The sequence below is a fragment of the Tenrec ecaudatus genome, chromosome 13, assembly GCF_050624435.1.
Source record: "Tenrec ecaudatus isolate mTenEca1 chromosome 13, mTenEca1.hap1, whole genome shotgun sequence".
Taxonomy (NCBI): domain Eukaryota; kingdom Metazoa; phylum Chordata; class Mammalia; order Afrosoricida; family Tenrecidae; genus Tenrec; species Tenrec ecaudatus.
Genome location: NC_134542.1, coordinates 133,290,081 through 133,313,932, shown reverse-complemented (window position 1 = coordinate 133,313,932; position 23,852 = coordinate 133,290,081). Strand labels below are relative to the sequence as shown.

Below are 23,852 nucleotides of genomic sequence, written 5' to 3'. Positions count from 1 at the left end.
TGCACAGGAACCATTATCAATCTGGCATGAAAGGGTGAACTGAGAAATCTAGTTGGCTATTTAATTCAATTCATATTATGAATAGCTAATTAATACTAATTTAAAGATTAATGTTAATTCAGTTGTCCTAGAATGGGCTTAAGATTCTGCATTTATCTCAAGTTCATGGGCAATACAAAAGCTACTGGATCGCTATTTTGGAGCATATAGAATTCCACTTGAATAGAAATTAAATTGATCAAATATTTTTTGTCATTTTCTTCTCGTTATTGTAAGTCGAGTGTAGCTCTACGTATATTTGACTCAAAGAGATATAATTTATGTTTTCTTTTATTGCAGATTTTTACTGAAGCAGACATATATTGATCCGAAAAGATTAAGCATTTTTGGAAAGGTAAATAGTGGAAATATTTTTAAAACCTCATATATACGCATATACATACACATTAAAATATAAGGAAGTTATGACTACAATTGAATCACTTAGTCATTAACTGAGCAACTATATGTGGAACATCTATTTGGTACAGGTGGTAGAAATGGAGCAAAATTCAAAACAGACAAAGAAACTTGTTTTCGTAACAATGACTTTCTAAAGAAGAGACAGGTAGCAAGCATATCCATGAAAACCATGTTTGTGTATAGAAATAAGTTCTATAGACAAACAAAAATTGTGTGTATTTTATGTGTACACGTACATAGGTACATATGTATGCATAAGTATCGGTGGTCAAGTAAGGCCCCTTATGAGGTGTCATTTAAGCTTCCTACTGAAATAACAAGAGGGAGCCACACATTCTTGAGACTTTCTTTTCCGCATCGAAGGAGCAGCACTAGCATAGCTTTAAAAAAAGCAACATTGATTTGGAAACATCGCATGATAATTTGCTCTATCATGTAATTTTGTTCTGTGAAAAATCGTTATTTCTTATGGCAATACCTGTCAAGTCAGGTTCTGTAGCCTTGTCACAATATGAAAATAGACTTCAACTAGATAATTATTAAAAACTTAGTTTATGTGCGCCACTGGATTAGATATTTTAAGGGGGATATGATGAAAGGAAGGAGACCTTGACTTATTCTATTTTAAAAACAGAGCAAAATTTTAGCTTTCATGGATCTTCAAATGTGCTAAAACTCTACTAACTATAAATAAACTAAAGATCCATCTCTCATGACCATCGAGTTGATTCCCACTCATGCATGTAATACCTGCTGCTTTATTGGGGCATTAATCTTAGTATTGTATTCTTCCAAGGAGTTCCATGAAAAGGTACTTAACAAATGAGTAAAATGCAAAGCAGCACAGATCACCAGTACTTCCTTTCACATTCCAATGTTTGCAGTCAGCCATGCCTTGACTGTACTTTATTCAGGTGGTCAGCAATTTTCAAGAAATCAAGAAAATATCTAATGAGAAGTTCTCTCCCAACATAAATGCAAACAGGAAGATATGAAAGTCAATGCTACTTGTAAAGATATAGTTAAAAAATGCCCCAAATTTATCTTTCCTGATGGAAAACATTTTACAGCACACTTGTCCAACTATTTATATAACATTTTGGGAAGACCCCAAAGCCCATGCATTTCAGTGCTCTATTTACCGTGCACATAAGTAAAACAGGGGACCGAATGAGCTATGCATCCATTGCAGTGGAAATTTAGAGAGTGAGATAGGAACTGGTTAATGGACATCATCCAGCAGGTGGACGATAAAAAGAGTCAATGTCAGCAGTAAGCAGAGTGTATTTACAGAATAGGAAATAAAGGAATTGATTATAATTAAGACTCAAGTAGGGGGATAATGGAGGTGAATCAAGTGGAAGAAAGAGTACAGACCACGGATTACCCTTCACATCAACCTGAAATATAGATATAAGGCTCTAAACCTGAAGGACTAAAACTCTAGGAGTATATTTATAAATCTTAGACCCCAAACAAATTTAAAAAACCCATATTGTGGAGAAAGAAGGGGGGTTGGGACAGAGACCCAAGTCCATTGGTTGACAATGGGACATCGCTTCAAAGAGGGGTCACAGGGAAGGGATGAGTCCATCAGGGTACAGTAAAGCACCAACGAAACACACAATACACTTCTGGTGCCTTGAGGCTTCCTCGCTCCCCACTATCCTGACCCCAATATTGCCTTTCACTGGGGGTTAGACTGGAACATGTGCATAGGTACAGCTAAGAGATAAGACCCCACGATACACAGAATCCAGGAACAGAAATAGGAGTAGTGATACCTGAAGGGCAGGGGACAAGTGAAGAGAGGAGGGGAGGAAGAGGGAACCGATCTAGATGATCGACAAATAACCGCACACCAACCCCTCCAGGGTGATGAACAATAGAAATTGTGGGGGAAAGGAGACAGCAGTCAGTGTAAGATATGGAAATAATAGTAATTTATAATCTATCAAGGGGTCAAGAGGCTGTGGGTGGGGAGGGAGGGAAAAAAGAGGAGCTGATACCAAGAGCTCAATAGAAAGTAAATTTCTAGAAAATAATGATGGAAATATATGTACAAATATGCTTGATACAATTGATGTATGGCTTGTTATTAAGAGCTGTCAGAGCCCCTAACAAAATGATCTTTAGGTATTAAAAAAGAGATGCTTTTATCAGTATGGGAGAATTGAAGATTGCCTGGTTGACTATGTTAAACTACATATACAAAAGCTTGATTGAAGATAAACACAAATGCAAACACAAAACACATTTTAAATAGGAGAAAAGTTTTGATTCAACAAATAAAATTCCATATATACCACTCAATTATTAAATGACAGCATCGTTATAAAAAGGTACACTGTGAGTTCTAAGAAGTATATCATTCATAAAGTTTGTTTTATAATACGTTCGACTTTCTTATAAACTTATTGGGTGATGTATTATGAGTCTCATTTAGATGACAGCTATGTTAAAATATGCCGGTAGAAATATTCTATTTCTAGTTAATTTTTGCTGTGTACATTTTCAAGCTATCCTTGATTCTAGCAAATTCAGAAATATTAATCTTTGTGGTAATTGAATTCTTTATTATTATGGATGGAACTACTGTATTATTTTTAAATGGAAGATAAATTTTTAAATTATGAAAATTGCAACACTGTATTCTTTTGCTTAGAGTATGGGTATTATATATTTTCCACATTGTTATTATGAAATCTTGCCCTTAATAAAGGACGTTTGTTTAGAAAAATGGAAGGATGCGTGAGTTTATCTTATTTTTCATTTTTCAATAACATATCAGTTTATATTTATTGTGATGACTGAGAGAGCTTAAACATGGTGGGTATCATGCTCACCTACTGCTTTTGTCCTGTGTATGTGCTTGTTGTTGTTAGGTGCTGTCTAATCGGTCTCTACTCAGAGCCCCCTGTGTACAACAGACCCAAACACTGCCCTGTGCCGCGCCATATTCATCTTTGCTGCAGCTACTGATTTGTTTGTTTCTTTGGGAAGTCCATGAGACTTTTACCATTCTTCACCAGGACCATATTTCAAATGCATGAATTCTTCAGTTTTCCTTAATCAAAATCCAATAATCACATGCATACGAGGAAACAGAAAACACCATAGTTTGGGACAGGTACAGCCGTAGACCGCAAAGAAACATCCTTGCTATTCAACACTGTAAAAAAAGATAAAAACATAAGCAGTGCAGATTGAATCCATGCAATGTGCCCTTTGATCGCTTGACTGCTGCTTCCAAGAGCATTGGTTATGGATCAAAGCCAGGCAGAATCCTGACAACTTCATTCTTTCCTCCATTTATCATGATGTTACCTACGAGTCCAGTTGTGAGGATCTTGGTTCTCTTTACATTTACTTGCAATCGAGGCTGCCTGTTTCAATCTTTCTCTTCATCAACAAGTGCTTCAATTCTTTCTCACTTTCAGCAAGCGAGCTTGTGCCATCTGCATATTATACATTGTTAATAAGCCAATCATCAATCTTGATGCTACATTCAACTTCCGATAATCTAGATTCTCCGGTTATTCGCTCAGTGCACAGATTGAATAAGAATGGTGCAATTCTTTCCTGATTTTTTTTAACAGCCTTACATCATTTATTGTTAAACTTGATTAGGAAGCAAAAAACCAAGGAATAAACCAGATTATTTGCCAATAGAAGTTCAAGTCATCAGATGGGGACAAAATTTGAGCCTGGGAAAATGCAGCCATGCGTGCCACCCTTCAGGGGGCTCCTTACAGCCCCAGCTTGGTTCTTCTCCAATGTCTTCTCTTGGAATTGTACCTGATTTTATTACCGGTTTTCATTCGAATCCATTGGGGAATGGGCCGATTCTGCTTCTGTTTCTTGGCCAGGAATCTCTTGATCCTGGAAGTCTTATGAGACGACATGGTGAAGTCGGAGCACCACCGCACTCGAGGTGGCAGAGAAACGGAGAGAGGGAGGAGAGGCCTTTCCTGATTTTAAATCATGCAGTATTCCCTTGCTCTGCTCAGATCACTTCCTCTTCATCCGTGGACCGATTCTCCATAAGGACAACTTAGAAAGAAATTGAAAATGGCCTGCTAAAGACATGATTATCATACCGACTAAATGGTAATACCTTGTAGAATTGGGACAGTGTACTTCAGAGAGCTATGTATGTTCTAAATCAGCAGCCAGAATATGATTCTATTTCTTCAGCAGCCAGTGTTTGGCATTTGGAGGCCTCTCATTAAGTGACCTATCACAATACAGCTCCTTGGAATGTACTGTGCACAGCAGCAAGGTAAATGTAAGAGGACTAAATAGGAGTACAGTCTCCTTACTCAGATCATAGGCCTGATGCAAGGAACCTCCCTCGGAGCTGTGGTCTACTATTATTGAAGCAGACACAATGAGAAGTCTTGGCTCTTCTAGCACAGCGGTTCTCAACCTGTGGGTCGCAACCCCTTTGGGGGTCAACGATCCTTTCACAGGGTTCACCCAATTCATAAGAGTAGCAAACTAACAGTGATGAAGCAGCAATAAAAATCAATTTATTGTTGGGGTGTCACCACCACACGAGGAACTGTATTCAAGGGTCACGGCATTAAGAAGACTGGGAACCACTGCTCTAGTACATGTCACATGGATCTCTGGATCTTCAGACTAGAGCCAATAGTCGGTCATATTGCTTACCAATCCTGAGAACGACCACATGCCCTGGGCCTGCCACATTACTTGCCAACTTCGGGTTTATTTGACTCTGAAGTCACAAGTCGCCATTTCTGACCTTTGATTCATCCACACCTGCCTCCACAGACTGTGCTTTCCCTGCTTCCTAGGTCATCTTACTGCTTCCTGGTTTGTGAGCCCCAAAGGACAGGGGAAACAAGAAAGGAATACAATTCAACATTAATAGTCTTGAACCAGACTGGATTTACCTACTCTGGCCATTGTGTGAGCCACTTCCTTAATATATATACCACTGGGTTTGCATCTCTAGTGAACCAGCCTAATATACTTTATTTTATCAATTCCTACTCAAAATATGTTAATACCCCAATTATCACTCTTAATTTATGCAGATTTCCCATATTTGTGTGCGCTTTATTCCATATATTGTCCCTGTATCCATATTCTAATCTGATCATTATATTTCATGTCTTATTAATATAGATATTATTGCTTAGATTGTTTTGCATTTAATTCATTTTACATGTTGGATATTTTTATTCTCAATCATTTAATTAATTTTGGTATTTAAATTATCAGAATTATACAAGAATATTTTCATTACTAGCTGTCTTCCCATAAGATATTTGTTATTTATCCTCTCTTTGCTGATGTTTTCAAATGTTTATTTATTTAAATATACTGATCTTTGATATTTAATATTTCACATTTGATAAATAAGTGCATTTTCAAATATCCTTTTTCTGTTGTCTCTGGTTTCTTTTTTTCTTTTCTTTTTTTACATTTTACTAGGGGCTTATACAACTCTTATCACAATCCATACATATACATACATCAATTGTATTAAGCACATCCGCACATTCCCTGCCCCAATCATTCTCAAAGCATTTGCTCTCCACTTAAGACCTTTGCATCAGGTCTTTTTTTTTACCCTCCCTCCCCGCTCCCCCCTCCCTCACGAGCCCTTGATAATTTGTACATTGTTATTTTGTCATATCTTTCCCTATCCGGAGTCTCCCTTCACCCCCTTCTCTGCCGTCTGTCTCCCAGGGAGGTGGTCACATGTGGATTCTTATAATCAGTTCCCCCTTTCCAACCCACTCACCCTCCAATCTCCCAGCATCGCCCCTCACACCCTTGGTCCTGAAGGTATCATCTACCCTGGATTCCCTGTGCCTCCAGCCCCCACATGCACTAGTGTACAACCTCTGCCCTATCCAGTCCTGCAAGGTAGAATTCGGATCATGGTAGTTGGGGGGAGGAAGCATCCAGGATCTGGGGGAAAGCTGTGTTCTTCATCGGTACTATATCGCACCTTGACTGACCCATCTCCTCTCCTAAACCCCTCTATGAGGGGATCTCCAGTGGTCGACAAATGGGCCTTGGGTCTCAACTCTGCACTTCCCCCTTCATTCACTATGGTATATATATATATGTATGTATATATGTATGTGTGTGTATATATATATATATATTCTTTTTTTTCTTTTATTTTGCATGATGTCTTATACCTGGTCCCTTTGGCACCTCGTGATTGCACCGGCTGGTGTGCTTGTTCCATCTGGGCTTTATAGCTTCTGAGCTAGATGGCTGCTTGTTCACCTTCAAGCCTTTAAGACCCCAGATACTATCTCTTTCGATAGCCGGGCACCATCAGCTTTCTTCTCCACATTTGCTTATGCACCCATTTGTCTTCAGCGATTGTATCATGGAGGTGTGCAGCCAATGATATGATTTTTTGTTCTTTGATGCCTGAAAACTGATCCCTTTGGGACCACGCGATCACACAGGTTGGTGTGTTCTTCCATGTGGGCTTTGTTGCTTCTGAGCTAGATGGCCGCTTTTTTATCTTCACCCTTTAAGTCCCCAGTCACTATCTCTTTTGATTGTCTATGGTTCTACTGGCTGTCACTCATGGTATATTTTTTCTCTCAAGTGTTTTGTTGAGTGTTTGTTGTTAACTGTGAATTTTTTTCTTCTCGGAATCCTTTCTGGGAATTTAATGTATGGGAATTCGTTGTGAATTGAATGGCAGTTGTAACTTAGTAAGATATTTCATTTGTGTGCTTTGGCGGTAACTTTAAATCACACATGGATGGGACTGTGTTCAAAAAAGAAAGAAAGAAAGTGCTGACTTAAGTAAGGTTCATTTATTTAGTCAGATTATGTATTTTTTTTCATTCTCTCATAACATGCAAAAATGAACCAAAGCAAAATATTATATCAGTTCATTTTGTGCGTGTTTATTTCTGATCATCTGTAGAACATTTTTTCATGTACTAGCCTTTTGTGGGTCTCCATTAAAGCACGTTGGGTGGACTCTTTATTGTTTGTGTTTTATTTTTAGCTCTTTTCACAAAAGTAGCCATCAAGATCATCAAACTTTGAACACCCTATGCAGAAGTACTATTGTGTACACATGGGTTGTCAAGATTTCAAATTTAGTAGAAGTTCAAGATCATCAAACTTTGAACACCCTATGCAGAAGTACTATTGTGTACACATGGGTTGTCAAGATTTCAAATTTACTTATTGCCAACAGTAATATCATATTTTAATTTGAGGAACATTAAAATCTTCACAAGGTTTAGCCTTCATCTTAGTAGTATGGTATATCCTTTTTATTCCATTCTTTCCTTTCAAAATTCTTATAATTTTGTAGATTTAATTAAGTATGTCAAATCTCTTGCCTTCTGTATTCATTTAGGTATGACTTGTTGTTTTGTTTGCTTTAATAATAAAAACACAGAGCAGAAAAAGAAAAGAGGAGATTTCAAGTTTAAATCAGACCTCAGGCAGGTTTCATAGGAAAAATAATAGGTGAGTAAAGATAAGAAAACGTAATAGGTCCATAATATATATAGAGAGAAACATAATAGATATAGAGAGTAGGTTACAATTTTTTTTAAATAACTGAATATGGTCATTTGATAAAACTTTACTTTTCCAAGTAGCTACTCATACTTTATCACACTCATTCTCATACCTAAAGGTTAGAATTTCAAGCCATGGAACCAGTCTGAAGGAGAAACCTGAGGTTTCCATAACAAATTTTAGCCTTAGAAACACACAAAAGCACTTTTATTTTGCCCTTGAGGATTGTTATGAGCTATAATTGACAAGAGAGCAGTGAGTTGTTCATTATTTATGGCTTTATAATTTCAAATAGAAATTCTCAGATTTTGAGACAAAGCTGAAACACTTCAGTAATTTGAAGATTCTTTTATATATAAGGTGAAGAAAACAAATTCAGGATAGGTTTAAAACAATTACAAAATTTAAATATTTATTTCTAAACAGTGGAACAGTTTTAAAATAAAGAATGAAATAGAACAAATTGTATTAGCTAAAACGTATTGATTCAGAATACATTGATTTTGTTGGGTACTAAAAGTGATGAGAGCCAATAAGAATGACACAAGGGTGAGGCTTTAAAAATAATCCTTTATTGATTCTGTTATTATAGATATTTGATCTTACTTGAAGGTAATGTAAAATTTATTTCTATCAAAACATGGTACCCGTGAAAAATATGTTTTCAGTAAAATGACAATGTAGCACTCAATTTTACTCTCAGAGACTTTCTCTCTATTGATTCCAGTTTCGTACAATTTAGTAAACATGTTATTTTTATTAGCTGACATCCTCTGCTCCAATTCATAGCAACTGTATCTACCTCAGAACCAAACATTGTCTGGCACTGCGCCAGCGCTCCTCCTGATTGTGATGTTAAAGCCCTGTGTTGAAATCACTGCCTTAGTCCATCTTGCTGAGGAACTTCCTGATTTTTGCTGAGCTCTGCTGTACCAAGCATGATGTCTTCTTTCAGGAACTGGTTTCTCCTGATAACATGTCCAAAGCAGGGAAGAAGTCAGACCAATGTGACTTCTAACCCGAGCCAGACTCTTTTTATTTTGTACCAGTAAATTCTTGTAGTTCTGTGAATATTTGTAGACAAAAGCATAATTTAGTTTCATCAATTCCTCTTCAGTTTTCCTTATCATTGATCAGCATTCATATGAATATGAGATCATTGAAAATACCATGGCTTGGGCTAGGGATAACTTAGTCCCCAGAGTGACATCTGTGATCTGTGTGCCTAACACTTTAACTAGGTCTTGTGCAGTTGATTTTCCCAATGCAATGTGTGTGTGTGTGTATAATTTCTTTAAACAGTAATGTGTGTGTTTAGTATATATGTGTATATATGTATATATATATGAAAGGCAATTCCTAGAAAATGTCCTATGCTTTAAGTCTAATAAATACATTTTAAAATAAAATATTACATTTATATAGTAAATAGAAATAATAAAGCATATTGAATTAATTAGAAAATCTGATCACTGAGAAACCAAGAAGTTTACAGCACAATGGAAACAACAGGCTGAACAAATATTTTGAATGTTCATAATCTAAATCAAATAAGACACATCCTGAATCAAAATCAATATAATGACACCTAATTTTTTTAATCAACCTGATAAATAAAAGTTTCATTGGGGAAAAATTTTGATTAGAATTTTTACGTTAATCTCAGGCTATCAGACAGATTCCTACCATCTTTAGGGGTATATTTTCCAAGAACTCTTTCCTAATTTACTCCTTCATTCAAGTGAATAAATGTAAAATGGTAGAAATGAAAGTGAGCAATTAAAGTTTAATTTATTCCAATTTCTACTTATGTTGATTTGCTTTTAAAAATAGAAGTCATTTCTGTGAAATAAATCAAATTAAAGCTGCAGTTGAATTTGATTTTTAAATGCTATAGACAGATTTTTTTACTCACAACTTTCACTATCATTAAGTTTTAGAGAGTAGTTAGCTTTATTAAATCTGAAATTTTCATATTAAAAAAGTGAAATATTACACTTTACGCGAAAGTAGTTTTCATAACTCTGATTTCACTTTGGAATTACATGATGAAATCCATCAGATGCCCAGTTTCCAATGACTGAACATATTGTCTTAGTGGGTATCAATTTATAATTAGCTATAATAAAAGTATACAGAACCTATCTGAAATTATACATTTTTCACATGTACAAGCTGATAAAACACAGCACATCAATCATGCACAATCATCAGCAATATCTGTTGCCAACTTAGAAATCCCCATAGACAAAACTCTATGTTACCTAAGCAATGATTCCTCCCTTTTCTTGTCTCTCTGGCCCATGGTAATCAGGAGTAAACTCTGATCTTCATTGATTTGCCTACTGTAGGTATTTTACATGTGAGACCATGCAGTTTTTGTCTTGTTGTGTCTGACTTGTTACAATCAGCATGTTTTCATTGTCCATCTATGTTGTTACATTTATGTCCATCTATGTTATATTTATGTCCATCTATGTTGTTACTCGCTTTGTCAGAGAGTACCGTTCCATTCTAGGTACACTCCACATTTCATTTTAAATTAGGCAGTACTGCCTGGTTCAAAATCACAAAAGGTGTGTGGCAGGGTTGTATCCTTTACCATATTCATTCAAGCAATATGCTGAGCAAATAATCCGAGTAGCTGAGCTTTATGGAGAAAAACTTGACATCATGCAATTGGCACAACCTTTCTTGCAGAGTCCCCTTTCAGAGCGCTGAAAGACTTGATGCACCTGTTGATACAAATCAAGGGTACCAGTCTTTGATATAGACTCCCACTCAATAAAAAGAAATGAAACTCCTCAAAAGATTAAGGTACCATCATAGTCACAATGGGAAGATTAAAGTGGCCAAGGATTTCACCTTGCTTGGATTCACAATTACTCTCCATGGACATTAATGAAGCAGTGGACAAGAGGTCAAGAGAGGTATTGTATTGGATACATTTTCTGCACAAGACTTCTTAAAGTGTTGAAGAGCAAGGACGTTCATTTGAGGGCTAAGGAGTGCCTAGCCCAAGCCATGATATTGTCAACCAGCTAATATGTTGTATGAATATTGGGCATTGAATAAGGAAGGCAGAAGAAGACTCGATCCTTTTGAATTATGGTGCAGAATAGTTAAAGAACCAAGGACTCCCAAAGAACCAGTACAGTCAGAATGCACCTTGGAGACAAGGATGGCAATACTTCATCTCACATCCTTTACACATGTTAACCGGAGGGACCAGTCCCTGAAGGACACCATGCTGGCTAAAGTAAAGGCCAATGAAAAGGAGGAGGAGCCGGACCAAGATGGATCAACACAGTGACTGCAACAATGGGCTCAAACACAAGAACAATTGTAAGGACGGGACAGGATAGGATAGCGTTCTCTTCCGGTTGAGGGCAACTGATTCGACAGCAGCTAAGAAAAACCAAACCCCACCACTTGTCTGTTTGAGGCACCACGTTGGCTGTGTGTTGTTGTAATTTTGGAAGCTTTGTCACTGGTATTTAAAAAACCGGCAAGGTTACCCAAATTGAGAATTTGCAGCAGGGCTTATAGACTATGAAGAAGGGATTCCTCTTCTGTGAAATTAGCCACTGAAAACCTTAAAGACAACATCTAAACAGTGTCGGACACCGAAAGCCTCGTGGAGTAGATGCCAGCCTAGGAGCAGCTATGAGGTTGGCACAGGACCAGGCAGTGCTCTGTTCTTTTGTACTATGAGTGGCAATTGTGTCAGCGCTGGACCCCAAGACCAACGATGCATTGCCATTCGTTTGGAGGAGGCTAGGTCTGCAGGCATAGTGCCTCGGCATTCAGCTACTAGCCCCAAGGTCATCAGTTAGAAGCCACCACTTCCTCCACAGGACAAAGACAGGGCTTTCTACTCCCATGGGCAGTCCCATGGGGCTCACAGAAGCAGTGCTAGACCGTTCTAGAGGGTTACTCTGGGTCAGCATTGCACCACTAGCAGTGCCTTTTGAGCTGGAGCTAGGAAGACTTTTCTGATAGACTGCTTTATTGAGTTATTGTGCTATAAGAAGCTGATATTTAAGATACTTTCCAGCAGCATAAACATACCATGGGAGCTTGTTCGATGATGCAGACTTTTGGACCCTATGCAAGATCAATTGGATTAGATGCAGCATTCCAGCAAAATTCTCCAGTCACTTGAATGTACTTTGAAGTTGGAAAATGTTGACCTAAGATATACACCTCATTTAAACGCACCATCATTCTTCTTTGAGATCAGCAGTCTGACGGACAGTGAAACACGAATATATATATATATATATATATATATATATATATATATATATATATATATATATATATATATATTTACTGATTTATATTTCCTGTATGCAGTTTTTCTTTTTGGAATATTCAACCAATATTCAACCAATATTCTCTAAATGCAGTCTAAATCCAGTTATTTTAAAAGGCCAGATCTTACTAATTGAGCATGCTATTGGCCATTGTGGAATGGGAGCCAGACAAGCTGTGTTAATCATCTTATAAATGGATGCCATGGGAACTACTGCAAGCCTCTTGGCTGAAACATCTTGCTTCCATTTCCACCACACCACACTATACTTGAAAAGCACCGACTTTGTTTTGCAATAACTCTTTATGAATCTTGGTTTAGGTATGTTAACATATTTAAGACTACTACTTCCAATATTTGGGACCTAAAGCTCTTTCTGGGCCATGGGCACTAATGCCCTTTCTCCGTACCATTCCCATACAGCAGCACATGTTTTCTCGCCCACTTCAATAATATGTGACTGCACTTTGAATTTTGGGGTGCAATTTTCAAGTGATGCTCAAAATAAGCATAAATAAAAATTTGTATTTATCATCCCAAGATATTAGTGTCATTGATAGACTTCTTTCTCACTGATTACTCTAGAAGTCTCTAGAAAACATTAGAAAATAGAATTCCTTATGAAATAATAACATTAGAATTTCTGGGGTAGAGAACTGGGTGCTAATACTTTATAATCCCTCCCCCAGAGAATTCTGACATATGGAGTAAGGAGGATAAAGATTATTTGGTTATATTGAGAGCATATGGATACATCGCATATAAACAGGATAAATAATTACCAGAGTACTGATAAAAATGAATTTTCAAAACCAACTTAATATACTAAAATAGATCATTGTTAGTCCAGATTATTGCATTTGCTAAAATCTCCTTTAGGAATTTTCTAATCAGATCAACAGCTTTAAAGAATAATTGGAACAACTGATTTCATTTTAATAATTTATCATTAAATATGCCAAAAATATTGTAAAAGATATTTTAAATTAATTTTAAACTTTAATGTAATTCAGCTAACTAGCAAAATTCTTTATTATGTCTTATTTTATTTAATATATAGTTGTGTGGAACAGAAAATATAACATATATTCATAATCAGATATTTTGAATATCACCTTTTTTCTACTTCTACATAGCCATCAGTATTATTTAAATGTTTTATTTTAATGTGTATGTGCATGTATAATTTGCTTAAAAATCCACTTAATAATTTTTTCCCTTCATTTTAGTTGGAGTTATTACCAACCCCATTGTATGAAACAATAACAAATGTTAAATATATGGTGAAATACAATAAATTTTGCATTTTATCTCAGCTTATTCCTTCAACACTCAGCTGACTATATAAAGAAATAAAACTAATTTTTTTATCTGCACAAAATAATTTTAGCATATACTTTCTTTTAACTGGTAAAATATATACCCATATGATAATAAATCACTGTTATGACTTTTTTGCCAGGGGTATGGTGGTTATATTGCATCAATGATCTTAAAATCAGATGAAAAACTTTTTAAATGTGGATCAATAGTGGCACCTGTCACAGACATGAAGTTGTATGGTGAGTATTTCCCACAAAATGGCCTAATACAATGTCTAAATTCATAGAAAATAAAATCCAATGCAGAGTAGTACATCAAGTCTACTGATGATAATGTAGATTTTTAATTCATTTTACAAAAATATGATTACATGTGATTAAATTATTATAAATATTAAATATCGATCAACTTTAGCAGTTTAACAACTTCATTACATTGATCTTATTGGAATATGAAAATTAATGTGAAATATAAATTTGAATTATGAAATACACTAATAAGATTGATTTTAGCTAATTCTTAATATCTGTTTTTTGGGCTACAGCTTCAGCTTTCTCTGAAAGGTACCTTGGTATGCCATCTAAAGAAGAAAGCACTTACCAGGTACATAATTTAAAATGACAAAAAGGAACAAATATTTGTGTTGTAAATATCCAGTCAAATTGCATGTGTAGACCTCTGTACATAGATACACCTGTACCTTGCTTTGTAGGCATCCAGTGTGCTGCATAATATTCATGGCTTAAGAGAAGAAAACCTACTGATAATTCATGGGACTGCTGACAGTAAGTATGATATTCTGTGCTATGGTTTTTTATCACTCGACATTGTACAAAGGGATATAGCTAAGGACTTTCTTCAGTGAGCTCTTGGAAACCTTCTCAGTGAGTAATCAGAAGAGGTGGCACAAAAGAACAGATGGATGACTTTGCTTAAGAAACGCAAAAGAATGAAGCAGCAGACCTCAGGAAGTGTGAGGAAAGAATCCTAATAGGGAGAAGAGATAAAGAAACCTTTGAAAATCTATGTGTTTCCTTTGCATTGTCCAATACCATTGCCACTGTTCACCTGATGTTCTTATACACGTGAGAAGTAAGAAGCATGAGTGAGGAACTCATTTGATTTCATTTAAATTAATTTATATTTGCATAACCACTTGTGACCAGTGGCTATCATATTATTCAGGACAGCTCTAGTGGACCCCCGCCTGCAAGCTAATATGGGAGCAGACATATATCCACTCTGAGGGGAAATTCTCATGAAGCTGTGCACTCGAGTGAAGTAAAAACCATGTTTTATAAAAAGTAATTTTTGCAACACTTCTTTGACTTATCATGTTATACATTGGAGATCCATGTGATGGATATTACTAGTTAAAAATTATATCATTTTACATTCACCTGAAGCATTTAAGACTCTAAGAAATTATATTTGTAGTATCCTACGTGATACCTTACAATAGGAGATGAAGTATTTATAGGCCCATTCAGGATGAGAAAAATAAATTTCAAGGTGAGAAGAAAAACTGATTTATCCACTGCCACCTGACAAGTAAGCATGGGAGTCAAAGACTTGACGTAAAAAGTCCTAAATCTTGAACTTGCTTCCACTGACTCACAATGTCTTGACTTAATATTTTTAGTCTGGTTTATAGACAAAATCAAAGTTAACATATCAAAATTAGTAAATAATCAGTTCTTGAACTTAACTCTCAAGCATGTTAGGCAGTAGGAAAATTCCAGCTAAGTACAATTTTTTAAAAAATAAATGTTTAACAAATAAACAAAGATGGAATAAGAGACAAATATCCCTAAATTGAAAAAAAATTAATTTTATGGAGATATTTCTTTTCAAGGGACATGGAGTTTCTTTCTCCTCCCTGTCCATGAGTTTGACTGCACTTAGTCAATTGCTAATGGATACTAGTTTTATAATTAAAAAGCCTTGTTATATAATAAACACAATATCAGCCAGGTGACACAGATTAGCATGCATGATCATATGCACCTTTGTGATGATATGATGAGAATGGCATTTTATCTCTGTGCTCTTCCTCCCAAAAATCCATACCACAGACTAACATGAGAGAAACACCAGACAAACAAAAGGCACATACTCCTTAAAACAGCCTGTGTAAGACATGACAAAAATCATATAATTTATGAATGATAAGTTATCAAGGGTTCATTAGGGAGGGAGACAAATGAAGAACTGATACCAAGGGCTCAAGCAGAAAGCAAATATTTTGAGAATGATGGTGGCAACAAATGTACAAATGTGCTTGACACAATGGATGGATCTATGGATTGTGATGAGCTGTACGAGCCCCCAATAAAATGTTTTAAATAAAATCAGCCTTGTCATCAAAAGCAAAGAAAATCTAAGAAACTCTCATAAACCTGAGAAACTTAAAGACAAGTGACAATTAAATGTAGTGTGAAAAACTCATCGCAAACCTGTAATGGAAAAGGACATGATAATAAAAATTAGTGAATTCTGAATCAAGAATAGAATTAAATAGTAATCTACTAATATCTGTTTCTTGCTTACCAATAAACAATCCCTTTGCTGTCTAGCCCAAGTCATTGGCACCGTGGAAGAGAGGGTAGAATTTCCCCATAGGAGCCTCACAGAAGCCAACTCCCAGATCTTTTTCCCATGGAGTTGCTAGTGGGTTCAAACCACTAGGAGCCAAATGCTTCCACCGCTCCACCACCAGATAGCTTCAATTACCATAAGAATATATTTACAATAGTGGATGTCCTATAGGAGAACTCTTATCTACTATCTTTGCTAATTGTTTAAAATTTTAAAAGTAGAAAAATGGTATTGACATGATATTCCACCCATTTGAGTTGATAAAAAGTAATCAATGAGATCAGAAAGGTTGTGAATGACATTAGAATTTTCCCCTAAGGTTTTAAGGTATCACCTGCCTGGGGATAGTAACTACATGAAAATGACAGCAACAAAAACCAGATGCCATCAAGTCAACTCTGACTCCGGGTGACCCCGTGGTAAGGGTAGAACCATACATCATAAAGCTTTCAGGGCTCTTGCCTTCCCTGCAAGGTGCCTCCACGGGCATTCCAATGACCAAGCTGAGGTTAGTAATGGAGTGCATAACAATTTGCACCACAGAGGCTCTCCTCCTTGAGCTCTACCTAGCTGCATAGTGGTTGTGCATTGGACTGCTAACTGCAAGATCAGCAGTTCAAAACCACCTGCCACTCTATGTGAGAACAATGAGAAATTCTACTCCCAAAAAGAGTTGCAGTCTTGAAAACTCACAGGGAACTTCTTTCTTGTCCTATAAGACCACTCACTATTAGTTGACATCTACTTGATCACAGTGAGTTTGAGTCGTTTTGTTTATTTGTTTATTTTTTGTTTTCAAAAATTGCCAGTGAACATTTCAGTTAGGGAATGAAACTCTAGTACCTTTATTCAGAAAGGAGTCCATCACAAATAGGAAAAGTCTTGTACCAGAAACTAAGAAGGATAATTCCATCTGGAGAATAAAAATGTAGGATGTTTCTCTCTTCCTACAGTTTCCACACAGAATTATGTATATATCTGCAACAGTAAGCGGATTATATAGTAACCATGTTACTTTAGTATTTATGCTATTGAATAGACTTTCTAGGACATACGTTGAGGAAAAAACGTGTAGCAACCTGCTTCTGTACACATTTTCCGCCTAGGAAACCGCACGACGCAGTTCTAGTTTGTTATACAGAGTCACAAGGAGTTGGTATCCAATTTAAGGTAGTGTTTTTTGTTTGCTTGGGTTTTCTGTGTTTTGCTTTGGCCAGATGAAATGTATAAAACCATTTTTACTTATTTAAATAGCTTGTGGTAATTGTCCCATTAAGTACAACGTTGAGATATTATAAAAGATCTTACTATATTTCCACACACATGCAAACCAACAATAGTTCACTGTGCTTAAGTGTACGCTAACTTACAGCAACCCTAAGTAGTGGATTTTCATATGGGCAGAGGAGTGTGCTTCGTACGACTGTAATTTTTCCAGAAGCAAACTGCTGCACCATCCTCTCACAGAGTGTACAGTGGGTTCAAACCACCAGCCTCTTCAATGAGTAGCCACGCTCCTCCATGACTATGTCAACAGGTCACTGTTTAGGCATGTTTTTAAAAGAAAAGTTTCGAATAATTATTTTAAATGTCTTAATGTCATCACTATATAGCATGAACCACATTAATGGCAACTAGACATGTGGAGCTCAGCAGGTGGCTTTCATAGGAATCAAATTGACTCCATCCGGAAAAAGACAATGGATAAATCCAATGTCATCAGTAAAAGCAAAGCAAAGGGCTGACTCTGGAAAAGACCATCAATTGCTCCGATGCTAGTTCAGATGGCTGCTGAAGAACATTAAACCAAACTCGTGAGAGACCACAGACAATCTTGAGTATATCCCATCGAAATTTAGAGCCCATTTCAAGAATGCATTTGATGCATAAGAACTAACTGGTGAAGACCAGATGAGTGGTGGGATGGCACCAAGGACATCACTCCTAAAGAAAGGAAATGTTCAAGACAAAGACAGAAATTAAAGAAAAGGTCAAAGTGGATGCCAGAACTGACTCCTCCGACACTTGCTCTTGAAGAAAGCATCGAAAAAGCGAATGGAAGAAGTAATAGAATAAAAGAGCTTAACAGATATTTCATGGCAGCTTGAGAAGATAAACTACAGTACTATAAGGAAATGTGAAAAAGCAAGATGTTAGTAAAGCAAAAGAGATAGCACAAAAAACATTCAAGCCGAAGGAAATGAAGAAATAATAGTTTATGACTTGAATGACAGTCTTGAAGGATACAACCTGAAAAATTTTGCATTATGCAGGAAGCATCAAAAATATGGAAGGAATACACAGCCATTGTAGCAAAAAGAATTAGTCAACATACCATATTTTGAGGAGATATCATATGACCAGCAATAACAGATGGTATTTCAGGAAAAAATCCAAATGTATTGAAAGGATTATTCAGCAGCAACATAGAAACCATGGGGGAAGGGAGACAGTGGTCAGTGAATGATCTGGAAATAATAATCATTTATAATTTATTAAGGGGTCATGATGGGGGAAAATGAGGAGCTGATATCAAGGGGTCAAATAGAAAGTAAATGTTTAGAAACTAATGATGGCGATACATACACAAATATGCTTGATACAATTGATGTATGGACTTGTATAAAATGATCTTTAAAATAAATAATAAAATTGAATTTAAATATATAAAAAAATTAAAAGAAAAACAAAGCTCCCGTAATTAATGGATTACTACTTGAAGTGTTCCAACAAGCTGATACAGCACTGGAAATACTCACGATTCTAAGTTAAGAAATTTTGTAGACAGTTCCCTGGCGAACCCACTGGATGAGATCCAAAATTGTGTCCATTTCAAAAAATAAAAAGTGGCCCAACAGAATGCAGAATTGCCCAAATAATGAACAATATCATTAGTATCACATACAAGTAAATTTTTGCTTAAGATAATTCAGCAATAGTTGCATCAGTTCTTCAACAAAGTATTGCCAAAACTCAAGCAAATTTAAGAAGAGGACTTGGAACAATGTATATCATCCCTGACATCAGCTGGATTTTAGCTGAAAGCAGAGAATACCAAGAGGATGTCACCCATGTTTAATTGACTATGCAAGCAGGGCGTTCGGTTGTGTGGATCATAACATACTAAGGATAGCATTGTAAAGAACAGGAATTCCCAGACACTTAACTATGCTCACACAGAACAAGCACACAGAACAAGAACAAAGAACAAGTAGTTCTTTGAACATATCAAGAGACTATTACATGATTTAATAACTGGAAAGGTGTCTGTCAGGGCTGTATTCTTGTCACATATTTATTCCATCTGGGTACTGGACAATTAATCTGAGAATTCAGGCTATATGAAAAACTGGGCATCAGAATTAGAGAAAGGCTTAATAACCTGGGATATACAAGTGACACGACCGTGCTTGCTGGGAGCAGGAGGATTTGAAGCACTTACTGATGAAGCTCCCTATTATAGCCTTCAATATGGATTACAACTCAATGTAAAATAAAGAAAAATTATCCAGCAGGACCAATAAGAAATATCATGGTGACTGGAGAGGAGATTTAAGTTGTCAAGGATTTAATTTTCCTTGGATTCACAACCAAGGCTCATGGAAGCAGCTTTCAAAGGATATGTTGCAGCAAAATCTGCTGCAAAACACCATTTTAAAGTATTACAGAACAAAGATGTCCTTTGCTTTTTTTGGTTTTCTTTTTTTGTTTGCTCTTCCTTGTTTTTGTGTTTGCTTTGCTCTGCCTTGTTTTTGTGTTTATTATTGTCTCTGCATGTCTATCTAGATAAGATATACAGGACAAAAATCCAGGGAAGGAAACAATGGACCGATGGATCCTGGGGGACATGGGTGAGGGGTAAGGTAGGGGAAAGGAAGTGGGTGTTAACAAACCCAGGGACAAGGGAACAACAAGTGATCTAAAATCAATGGCGAGGAGGGTGTAGGATACCTGGTAAGGCTTGATCAAGGGTCACGTAAGCAAGAGGAATTACTGAAACCCAAATGAGATCTGAACATGATAGTGGGGCAAGAGGAAAGTAAAAGGAAATAGAGAAAAGTACTAGGAGGCAATGGGCATTTATAGAGGTCTAAATATAGGCATGTACATATGTATATATATCAATATATATATATAAATGATAAGGAAATAGATCTATGTACATATATTCATATATAAGTATCAAGGTAGCAGATGGACATTGGGGCTGTACTCAAGTACTCCCTCAATACAAGACCACTTTGTTCTAAGAACTCAGCATTCCTTTATGCTCACCTTCCTGACACAATCATTGAAGACAAAATGGGTGCATATGCAAATGTAGTGAAGAAAGCTGATGGTGCCCGACTATCAGAAGATATAGTGCCTTGGGTCTTAAAGGTTTGAAGATAAACAAGTGGCCATCAAGCTGAGAAGCAACAGAATCCACATGGAAGAAGCACAACAGCCTTTGTGATCACAAGGTGGTGATGATATCAGTTATCAGGCATCAAAGACCCAAAACAAAAAATAATCATATCAATGTGAATGAGGGGGAGCAGGGAGTGGAGGCCCAAAGCCCATCTGTGGACAATTGGGCTTCTCATTACAGAAGGGTCCCCAAAAGAGACGAGCCAGTCAGGGTGAAGGATAGGATCAATGGAACATACAACTTTCCTTTAGTCCTTTCATGTTCCTCCCCCATCCCACCATTATCATGATCCCAATTCTATCTTACAAATCTGGCTAGACCAGAGAATGTAGGGAATCTGGGACAGATAAACCCCCTCAGGACCAATAATAAGAGTAGCAATATCAGGAGGGGAAGGGGAAGGGGAGAGAAAAAGGGGGAACCGATCACAATGATCTACATGTAACCCCCTCCGTAGGGGACAGAAAACAGAAAAGTGGGTGGAGGGAGACATCAGTCACTGTAAGATGTGAACTAATAATAATAATTGATAAATTATCAAGAGTTCTTGAGGGAGGTTGGGAGGGTGGGGAACAGAAGGGGTAAAATAAGGAGCTGATACCAAGGGTTCAAGTAGAAAGTAGATGTTTTGGGAAAGATGATGGCAACAAATGTACACTTGTGCTCGACACAATGGATGTATATATGGATTGTAATAAGAGCTGTATAAGCCCCCAATAAAATGATTTTTTAAAAGAAAAAAAGGTGTGCATAACCCAAGTCCTGAGATGTTGAATCACCTCATAAATAGTACGTTGAAAAAAAGAACCCCGAAGGATTGACGTATTTGAATTATAGTGTTGGCAAATACTATTGAAAATATCATGAATTGGTCAAGGGATGTGCAACTCTGGGTTGGAAGAAGTACATTCAGAATGCGCTGTAGAAACAAGGATGGCTTGGCTTCCTTTCAAAGCTAGGAGAGACAACTCCTTGGAAAAAGATAATACCATTGAAAAATAGGAAGACCCTGAATGACATGTACTGATATGGTGGCTGCAACAATAGGCTCAAACCTAACCATTTGCGAGGCTAGCAAAATACAGGACATTTGAAAGTTTTATGTAGGGACGGAACCTACTCGAAGTCACTTTACAATCCCATGTAGTAAAGTCAATCAATTGTAGTTACAGTAAAGAAACTCAAACAATTGAGAAAGCTGCCTGGGTTTTACAAAAACTATTTAAATATATTAGTTTAAATTTTACCTACAAAATTTAAAAAGATTCAGAGAACAGGAATGGATAGGTCCAGGACTCATATGAGCAAACTAATGCACGGTGAATTTTCCGTGTCTTTATAGCTAATTCACGACAACACTATAATACCAAATCCTTGGCATACTTTATTTATTTTAGAGTTTGGAACATTATTTCAGGTGTACCCAGAAGAAAACAAAGGATCTAAGAGTAACTAGATTAATCCACATATAGGGCCGCTATGAATCCGAGTCTACTAGCTGGTGATGCTTTTTTGTTTTGTGTGTAGCGAACTTTTGGTTTGTTTGTTTTTGATAACAAAATATGCTTGGAATTTTTTGTAACATGGGTATTGTTTTCTAATTTAATTATAAGGTAGGATGCCCTTGTCTGAGAATTTGACCTAGCAATCTACAAGAAGGAAGAGAAATTCCATTTGTGTTATGTTATAAGATTTGAATATTTTTTATAAAATATGTAATCAATTAGAAATAATTATCAATAGCCAATGAATTAAGTCAAAATACCATCCTATAAAATAAATATAGGCATGATAGTTGCTCTCTTTCTATGTTTTAATAATTTAGAAATTAACATTTTAGTCACTATATGTTCACTGGCCTCCTAGTTGCACCTAGATATCATTATTTTAAAAGCAAAATAAAATAGTCAATCTCTTTGTAAAGAATAATATGAAAGAAAATTCAGGCTCCCGTCAACTGATTTTGTTAAATATCATAATTTCATTTCTTGTAGCAAAAGTACACTTCCAACATTCAGCAGAATTAATCAAACACCTAATAAAAGCTGGCTTGAATTATACTATGCAGGTAAGTACTTTTTCAGTATAGTCTGTATTTATACTTGGCCTTTTGACTACAATGTGCCTAAACCACTTCCTGTAGACATCAGCCTGTTGACAGCCCCTACTTCCCCGAGAAGAAGGAGGTACCCATGAATGGCCTTGTACCTTCATCTCCTAAGAACTTTTCTTTGGACTGTTAACCACACATTCAACTTGAGTGATTTGATAAAATATGTTTTTAAAATCTGATGCCCGCAATTGATTAAGGAGAATGTTTTTTGGGTAAAAGCCACATTTGGGTTTCCATGCTTTAGCACTATGCTGCTTCTCCTTAGATCAGCTAGGAATTCGCGAGCAATCTACTTTGTAATCTATTCAGTCAACGGACCAAGCTATTTACACTGCTGGTTAATGGTCAGAAGAAATTCAATGGAGAGAGAATTCACACGGAGACTCAAAAATGAATGGATTCCACTATAACCCATAGCACCCCAAACACTCGACTGCTTGCAAATTTAAGCTCTAATACATGTTCAAGCACATTTGATATACATTTATTAATGACTTATTTGTATACAATGATTGACCACTATGTCAAGATGGATCACTAAGACATGCTGTGTTCCAGCTGGGAGCTTTATTCTGGTAATCTTGGAAGTTAGAGGATTTAAATTTATTTCCCGGGCATCTAGAAAAACTGAAAGTATAAATACCAAGGTTAAGTAATAAAGGATGATAAAATAGAGGTTCATAGATTATCGATCATGCCAAAACTATGTTAAACTATGTTTGTATTTTGAGGTCAAATAAGGGCAATCTATTTTTTTTTCTATACTCAGAATTTACAGGATCCTATCAGTAGTTTAAAGACAAATTACTTGCTTACATTGGAAAGGACATGAACAAGGGAAAGTCTAATCTTTGCTTATGAAATCCCAGTTATACTTTTTAAAACAAGCACAAGCCAAACTTTGATTAAGCAAATACTGATTATAGTATACTTATAATTTTAAAATACTTAGCTTATAGAAAATAGAGTTGAATTAGGTGGATTTGTTTTAAAATGTCCCTTTCTCTAGGTTCTGTGTTATTGAAGCTAAAAGAACGATCACTGAAGGAAAGGAGAAGAGTGGCTTTGGTAACTTGAACTAT

At 36.3% G+C, this 23,852-nt stretch overlaps 1 protein-coding gene across 2 annotated transcripts in view; it reads left to right on the top strand.

Moving 5' to 3' along the window:
• DPP10 (dipeptidyl peptidase like 10) overlaps window positions 1-23,852 on the top strand; it is a 775,824-nt gene that overhangs the window by 751,816 nt on the left and 156 nt on the right. For both annotated transcript variants that reach the window (XM_075529534.1, XM_075529533.1), the window contains 5 exons: window positions 340-394; window positions 13,788-13,887; window positions 14,193-14,251; window positions 14,361-14,433; window positions 22,652-22,725. In XM_075529534.1, the coding sequence (XP_075385649.1) occupies window positions 340-394; window positions 13,788-13,887; window positions 14,193-14,251; window positions 14,361-14,433; window positions 22,652-22,725 (361 nt within the window). The remainder of the gene's footprint in view (window positions 1-339; window positions 395-13,787; window positions 13,888-14,192; window positions 14,252-14,360; window positions 14,434-22,651; window positions 22,726-23,852) is intronic.